This window comes from Rhincodon typus, chromosome 9, assembly GCF_021869965.1.
Source record: "Rhincodon typus isolate 14 chromosome 9, sRhiTyp1.1, whole genome shotgun sequence".
Lineage (NCBI taxonomy): Eukaryota > Metazoa > Chordata > Chondrichthyes > Orectolobiformes > Rhincodontidae > Rhincodon > Rhincodon typus.
Genome location: NC_063340.1, coordinates 43,362,777 through 43,371,041, shown reverse-complemented (window position 1 = coordinate 43,371,041; position 8,265 = coordinate 43,362,777). Strand labels below are relative to the sequence as shown.

The 8,265-nt window shown below is 45.0% G+C and overlaps 1 protein-coding gene across 8 annotated transcripts in view; it reads right to left on the bottom strand.

The window, feature by feature from the left end:
* LOC109920936 (reticulon-4-like) overlaps nt 1-7,084 on the bottom strand; it is a 98,957-nt gene extending 91,873 nt beyond the window's left edge. For 2 of the 8 annotated variants that reach the window (XM_048601476.1, XM_048601475.1), the window contains exon 1: nt 6,422-7,041. In XM_048601476.1, coding sequence (XP_048457433.1) covers nt 6,422-6,755 — 334 coding nt within the window. In that variant the 5' untranslated portion in view covers nt 6,756-7,041. Of the gene's footprint in view, nt 1-6,421 lie in introns of all 8 variants that reach the window. The other 6 variants (XM_048601470.1, XM_048601471.1, XM_048601472.1 and 3 more) reach the window with 6 other exon arrangements.
* Between the last annotated feature and the right edge of the window lie 1,181 nt (nt 7,085-8,265).

Genomic DNA, 8,265 nt, shown 5'->3' with positions numbered 1-8,265 from the left:
GCAGATACAGCGGAGGCAAAGGAATTGGGAATAGGGGATGGCATTTTTGCAGGAAGGTGGGTGAGAGGAGGTGTATTCTAGGTAGCTGTGGGAGTCGGTGGGCTTGAAATGGATATCGGTTTCTAGGTGGTTGCCCGAGATGGAGACAGAGGTCCAGAAAGGTGAGAGAGGTGTTAGAGATGGTCCAGGTGAACTTAAGGTTGGGGTGGAAGGTGTTCGTGAAGTGGATGAACTGTTTGAGCTCCTCGTGGGAGCACGAGGCGGCGCCGATACAGTCATCAATGTAACGGAGGAAGAGGTGGGGTTTAGGGCCAGCGTAGGTACGGAAGAGGGATTGTTCCACGTAACCTACAAAGAGGCAGGCGTAGCTTGGGCCCATGCCGGTACCCATGGCCACCCCCTTTGTCTGTAGGAAGTGGGAGGAATTGAAAGAGAAGTTGTTGAGGGCGAGGACGAGTTTGGCTAAGCGGATGAGGGGGTCAGTGAAGGGGGACTGGTCGGGCCTGCGGGACAGGAAGAAGCGGAGGGCCTTTAGGCCATCTGTATGGGGAATGCAGGTGTATAGGGACTGGACATCCATGATAAAGATGCGGTGTTGGGGACCGGGGAATTGGAAGTTCTGGAGGTGGAGGGCGTGGGTGGTGTCACGGACGTAGGTAGAGAGTTCCTGGACCAAGGAGGAGAAAATGGAGTCCAGATAGTTGGAGATAAGTTCGGTGGGGCGGGAGCAGGCAGAGACAATGGGTCGACCAGGGCAATCAGGTTTGTGGATTTTGGGAAGGAGATAGAAGCGGGCGGTGCGGGGTTGGGGAACGATGAGGTTAGAGGTCACCCGAAGTGATGAGGTTGTGGATGGTTTGGTGCCCGGGGGTGGGGTCACGATCAAGGGGGCGGAAGGAGGTGGTGTCGGAGAGTTGGTGCCTGGCCTCGGCAATGTCGAGGTCAGTGCGCCATACTACAACTGTGCCTCCCTTATCCGTGGGTTTTATGGTGAGGTTGGGATTGGAGCGGAGGGCTGTACGTTCTGCAGGGGAGAGGTTGGAGTGGGTGAGAGGGGTGGAGAGTTTGAGGCGATTGATGTCTCGACGGCAGTTGGAGATGAAGAGGTCAAGGGAGGGTAGGAGGCCTTGGGGTGGTGTCCAGGAGGAGGGGGTGAGTTGGAGGCGGGAAAAGGGGTCAGTAGAGGGAGGGTTAGGCTCACGGTTGAAGAAGCAAGCGGAGGCGGAGGCGGCGGAAAAATTGCTCAATGTCCAAACGTGACCGGTATTCGTTGATGTGTGGGTGGAGGGGGACAAAGGTGAGACCTTTACTGAGGACTGACCGTTCGTCCTCAGTAAGGGGGGAGGTCTGGGGGGGGGATGGTGAAGACCCGTCCCCACCTCCCTAACCTGTTGTTCCTCCCACCTATCCCCTCCTCCCACCTCAAGCCGCACCCGCATTTCCTACCTACTAACCTCATCCCGCCCCCTTGACCTGTCCGTCCTCCCTGGACTGACCTATCTCCTCCCTACCTCCCTACCTACACTCACCTTTACTAGCTCCATCCCCACCTCTTTGACCTGTCTGTTTCCTCTCCACCTATCTTCTCCTCTATCCATCTTCTATCCGCCTCCCCCTCTCTCCCTATTTATTTCAGAACCCCCTTCCCCTCCCCCATTTCTGATGAAGGGTCTCGGCCTGAAACGTCAGCCTTCCTGCTTCTATGATGCTGCTTAGCTTCTTGTGTTCATCCAGCTCTACCTGTTGTTATATCAATAAATACTTTGGTTCTGTTTCCATAATGGTGGACACTGTCTGAAAAATGTTGGACAGCACAGGATCTAGCAAGAAGAAGGAACTGAAGGAAATGGTAGGGAGAGTGTTTTGGGGAAATTGATAGGGTTAAAGGCCAATAAAGCCCCAGGGTCAGAATCTATATCCCAGGGTACTTAAGGAAGTGGATCTACAAATAGTGGATGCGTTGACAGCCATCTTTCAAGATTCAATAGACTCTGCAACAGTTCCTATAGATCAGAGAGTAGCTAACGTAACCCCTGCATTTTTAAAAAAAAAAGGTAGGGAGAAAACTGAGAACTATATACCTGTAGCCTGACATTGGCAATAGGAAAAATGCTACAAGGCCATTTAAAAATATTTAATAGCAAAGCACTTGAAAAGCAGTGACAAGATCAGACAGAGTCAGTATGGACTGTCAAATCTATCGGAATTTTGCAACACTGGAACTAGCAGAGTTGATAAGGGAGAACCAACTGTCGTGGTTTATTAGACTTTCAGAAGCCTTTTGATAAGGTCTCGTGTAAGAAATTAGCATGTAAAAATACAGCACAGAGACCAGTACTTGGAGCGGAGCTACTCAGAATATATAATAACGATTTAGAGAAGGAAACTAAACCAATGGCTACAGGTTTGCAGACAACACAAAGCTGGATAGGAGGGTGAGCTGTGAGGAGGATGCAGAGATGATTCAGTACGATTTGCACAATCTGAGTGAGTGAACAAATTCATGGCAGATGAAGTATAATGTGGATAAATGTGAGGTTATCCACTTTGGATCTTAAAATCAGGAAGGCAGATTATCTGAATGGCAAGAAATTGGCAAAGGAGAAGGTGCAACAAGACCTGGGTGACTTTGATCATTGTTCACTTGGAAGTAAGCATGCCGGTGACGCAGGCAGCAAAGAAGGCAAATGGTATGTTGGCCTTCGTAGGAAGAGGATTTGAGTACAGGAGCAAAGATGTTTTGTTGCAACTGTACCTAGAGTAGCGTTTGTGTAGTTTTGGCCTCCTTGTCAGAGAATGGATGTTCTGGTTATGGAGGAAGTGCAACAAAGTTTGCCAGACTGATTCCTAGGCTGATAGGACTGACATATAGAGACAGACTGGATCAGTTAGGACTATACCCACTGGAGTTTAGAAAAATGATGGGGTGGGGTATCATAGAAAGCTATAAAATTCTAACAGGACTAGACAGGGTAAACGCAGGAATGATGTTCCCGACATCTGGTGAGTCTGAAACCAGGAGTCGAGGTTTAGAAACAATGGAGTAGGCCACTTAGGATTGAGGTGACGAGAAATGTCTTCAGCCAGAGGGACTCTCTCCCACAGTAAGCAACTGAGGCCAAAACTTGATATTTCCAAGGAGCTAGATATAGCCCCTAGGGGTAAAGGGATCAAAGGGTATGGGGACAAAGCATGGAAAGGGCAGAGTTGGATGATCAGCCATGATCATACTGAATAATGGAACAGGGTCAAAAAGGTCGTTTGGCCTACTCCTGCACCTATATTCTGTTTCTTTGTGTATCTGAACCATTAGACCCCGATGCTCCTCTACCAATGTTAGACATTTACCTTCCAACTGTTAGCTATGTATTCTTCCACAAAGTGTTAATAAACTTCACTTATTAACATTAAAGGTCATTTACCAATTACACCCACATTCAACAAGTCTTTTCACGTACATGTTAAAGCCATTCTCCCCCAATCTGGTGTCTTCAAATTATGAATAAGCATCAAAATGACAACTAGATTCATCAGTATGTTCTCTTTTCAAGCAGTTCTTACCCAATTCTGCCATCATCTCATCTCCAAGAACAACTGCTCCTTTCAACCAATTTGCCAACAAGCAAGGGTAGTCACCCCCACCAAACCAAAGTGGAAATCTGCCATTTGACACAAGTATATTGTAATGGAGTTGTACCACGTTAGTGGTGAGCAGTGGCTTAGTTAAATCATGCTATTAATCCAATTGTTATGATACTGAAGCTAAGATACTGAAATCCAATATTTACAGAAGTCACATTCCACAGTCATCTCTTCGTTTAGACACTAAAATGAACTACACTTGCAAAAGGTCACTCAAGTCTTTGCAATATCAATTCCAGTACATACGGGAAAAGTTTGTTTGCTGAAGGTACTTTTTAAAGCAATTATTATTCACTAAAACGGAGGTGCAGAGGTTTTCCAATGAAAGGTTTAAAGATATCGAACTTTGTGTCAATTTTGTTATTCATGTACCTTACCATAAGGAATTATAACGTACATAGCCATCTGATGCCTACAGCAGTGCCCATGGATCAAACATTTAAACTTTTAATAATCTTACCTAACGTGGTTGTAGACTTGTTTTGCATGTTAGTGAATCTTTGCCACTCCCTATTACTCTGCTCACGGAAAGCTTAGTGTCTAAAGTATTGTGATGTTTATCTGCTTTTTTTAATTTTTACTCACTGACTCATTGAGGCTCCTTTTCAAGTGCTTCATGTTAAAAGAGGGGTCAAATAAGCAACACTTGTGCTTTCCGAGCCCTAAGTCAAAAGGGCCACTGAAACATCTGTCATAAGAATATTCACGGTCAAAAACAAACTGGCACAGCTATAGAAGAGCCAGCAGCAGCTGAGGTTAAATTTTGCAAATTCTAATCTGCAAGCGGCAAAGCAAAAAACAGTGAATTGCATTCTATACACCTGCACAGTAACAAAATCAGTAGGGAAAGAACAAACATCGCACAAAGCTGACTTGCAGGGCAGGGCATCAAGCACAGATGACTGCGTAGCAGCAAACATCTCCCGTAAGACGGGAAAAAGAGGAGAAGAGTGGAGTAATAAACACATATCCTGTTAACAACTTTAAAGATGGTCAAGTCAAGGGTGACAGAACAAAAGACATTAGGTCCAAAAGATAGAAGATAAATAAGTAGTAATACCTCATAAGTAGAAGTGACCTCAGACATTGGCCGAAACAACAGGGACCCCAAGTATAAGATTCAAAAATTAAAGAGATAGTATCCACAGATTAAAAAAGATCCATCGTGAATGGTGTTAGTGGAGAATCTAAGAGTCAAAGACAGAATCAGCACCACAGTACTCAGCTCCTGAAGCACTGTGGCAACAAAATAATGAGTTGCTTTAAGATCATTGTAAAATTTGCCATGTTTCCATGAATTAGCCACAACTCCTCACTGATTAACCCAAGGAACCTTACATGTGTTCTACACAGATTCATCCATTTAGACTACTTGAGCTGTGACTTAAAAGGGACAGGCAGGTTGATAGCTGAATGTATCAACAAAACTTCAGAATGCCTAAGAGCAACATGAGATACATATCGGTCACCTGGAAGTTTTTTCCAAAACTCTCTTACTCTGCTACCACCTAGACTGCCAATTAATTGTTATAAATACCACTATTCCTGTTTCACCTCTGGTAGGAAAGTTCATGTGTGAAGAGCTCATGAACTGGAGGCAAGAGGTTAAAATTCTATTTGTACTTAATAGATTTTCTCCTAGCGCCTGTAAGGAAGTAATGACTTCAACTGGAACCAGTTTTCAAACATTATGTTGCAGAGTGGCACTAACAGGGCGTCACGCAGCATTTTGGTTTTTAAGTCAGCCGCAGTCACTGCTCCCATATTGTTTCCAGAAATTAAAGAGATTACAAAGCGGATCAAAGCAAAAAAATAAATAAATAGTGACCTAATACTTCAGTAGTCAACAGTTGCCATTATTAATGAACCAATTCTTGCCCACGTTTAATTAACTTTGCCTCCTTGTGGATTTTTTTTTTAAATTAACATTCCATTGTGTGAACTGGATCACATACACACACAGGTGACATCAGTCTGAAACAAAAACAGAAACTGCTGGAAAATCTCAGCAGGTCTGGCAACATCTGTGGAGAGAAATCAGAGTTAATGTTTCGGGTCTAGTGACCCTTCACAACTGACATCATACTGCATGGCCCAGCCGCGCCTGACAGAAGGCCCGCCCTCACAAGCGGTGATTGGAGCTGCCACCCGCACTACCTTTCTGAATGACACTGGCTCTGACCAATCACCGGAGAGGTCCTGGCGACAGTCAATGAAACCGGTAGCAAAGGGCCCACCGGCTGACTTCCCTTTCTCATGCTGTCTGACACCCACCGAGCACAGCAGTTACATCATCCCAACTGAAGCATTCTCACTATTTTAAACCCGAAAGTCTATACCCTACACACCCAAACCTTTTAATAGGTGGGAGGCGGTATTCTGCCCATCATGTCTGGCCTCTGCCGGTTCTAACCCCTTTGTAAATTTCCCTTTCTAAGTTATTGGATCTGCAACCACCGCCCTTCCAACAGTGTATCGTGACTCACTGGCTTCATAAAGCTTCATTCTCCTTTTGCCAGTTACTTAATGCTGCGTAATTTAAATACAAAATCTCCATTAAAATACACCATACAACGATCTGCTTGATCACTTCGGGCGGAAAGGAATGTGCGGGACGTGTTAACTTACTTTCAAACGCAAATTCTAGTTAAAATTGCAAGAACGCCGAACTAAAAGCGGGGCAACGTTGTGGAGCCGCATCCTCTCTGGTTGAGTTGGTCACCAGAATATCTTGTTATAAGCAACCGCGATGGGTGAAGCTGGTAATCCTAAAACTTACCGACAGATTCTGGGCGAGTCTTGGCGGACACGGTGGATGTAGCAGGCGCCGACTCTGAGGTGGAGTCCGGTTCGGGCCGGCTTCTGGCGGGCAGAGGCGCGGGTTGCTGGGGATCCTCGTGTCCGATGGTAGTGCCTTCTGCCGGCTCGAAGGCGCCTGGAACCGCAGGTATAGAGACCGAAGGTACAAATATGGGTGCGTCGCCTGCCCCGGGCTTGAGAGGATCCGAATCATCCAGCATTTTCTCTGTACCTTCGGCGGTACGATCATCAACAATGTCGTCTAAGCGAGCCGAGGACGAGACAGAGGGAGATTGCCACTCGGGGTCTGTCATGGTTCTGACTTAATTCTTTTGAAATCGTCGGGCTTTATTTTTAAAACAAATTTAACTATTTGTTTTCAACCGCCTAATGGACTTAAAACGCAAAAGCGTCGCTGATGCCTGTTTGAAAGGTTGAGAAGTGCGCCACCAGACAGAGGCGGATATTATTGAGTAAGGAGGCAGGAGACCAGCCCTCCGTGCCCACTCCCCTTGCGCGGTGATTATAATAATAGAAAATGGCGTCGCCGTGATTCATAGAAATCTGACGCCGCAGACTCCGAAGACCAGCCCAACCTTGAGGTGGTGAATGAACTGAATGATGTGGTGCGCAGCCAATCAACGAAGCGGACGGCCGTCAGACTCGGCGCCGCTGGTACAGTCTGGACCAATGAAGATCAAGGTTTTTGAGGTTATAATCTGATTGGTTAAACCTGTCACTGTTGTCCGCAAAGTCTTATCCTGCGCCATAATTGAAGAGGATTACTTTGCTCCGCAGTTTAAGGTGCAAAAGGGTCAGCAAATCATCATAATCAATGCAAATCACTCAAAAAAATGTGCAGTTCAGTGAGCAGTTTGGAAGAAAAGTATCACGTCCACTTTAAGGGAAACAAACGTACATTTCTCAATAAGCTATGTTTTTAAATTTTAATTTGTCAAATTTGTAGGAACGAAATTTGAAAATCATTATTTTACGTCTTAGTGAGAATTGAGGCCTCAGACGTTGACAAATTGCTGGACAGGGTAGATAGCTGCTTGAAGTTCAATGCACGTAATTGTGAGGTTACGCACTTTGGGAAGAAGAATATATACCGACAATATATGATGAAGTTACGACTGAAATAGGATTACAAGAGCAGAGTGACAGGACAAATTGAGAAAGCATTTAATGAAGTATGCAGTGTTCTACAAGACATTTAGTACGTGAAAGGGAGAATTAACATCTCGATAAGGTGCACCATCGGGATGTAAGGGACTGCGCCTTGGAGGAGTTCATTAAAGTTCTAAGTCCAATGAGTTATGCATTAATTGTTAGTGCTAGCAGCAAGTAGCTTAAAGAGTAATATGTACTTAATCTAACTAGCTACTAAGTAATAGACATTGAAAAAACCTATTTATTGTTCATCAAGATTGAGCCTGTTCTAATGGAGAGTGTATGTGTGCCATCCTTGCCTGCTTGGTATCAGTAACATGGACCTGTGCGAGCAAGAAGGATCAGTGACAGTGAAACTACCCAAAACATTCCAGATCTTTCCATCAGCAACAAACATCGGCCCCTAGCCTTTATTAATAGGGGAATTGTAATTGTAATATGCAGTACAAAAGTCAGGAGGTTATGTTAGAATGAACCAGAATATTGTGACCAAAGCTGGATGCTGCACTTTAGGATAAAGAGGCTAATAGATAGAGTACAGAAGATGTTTATGAGAATGATTCCAGGGATGAGGAATTTTGATTATTAGTTTGATTGGAGAAGTCAGAACCGTTCTGTTTGGAGAATAAAAGGCTGGTGCGCTTAATCAAG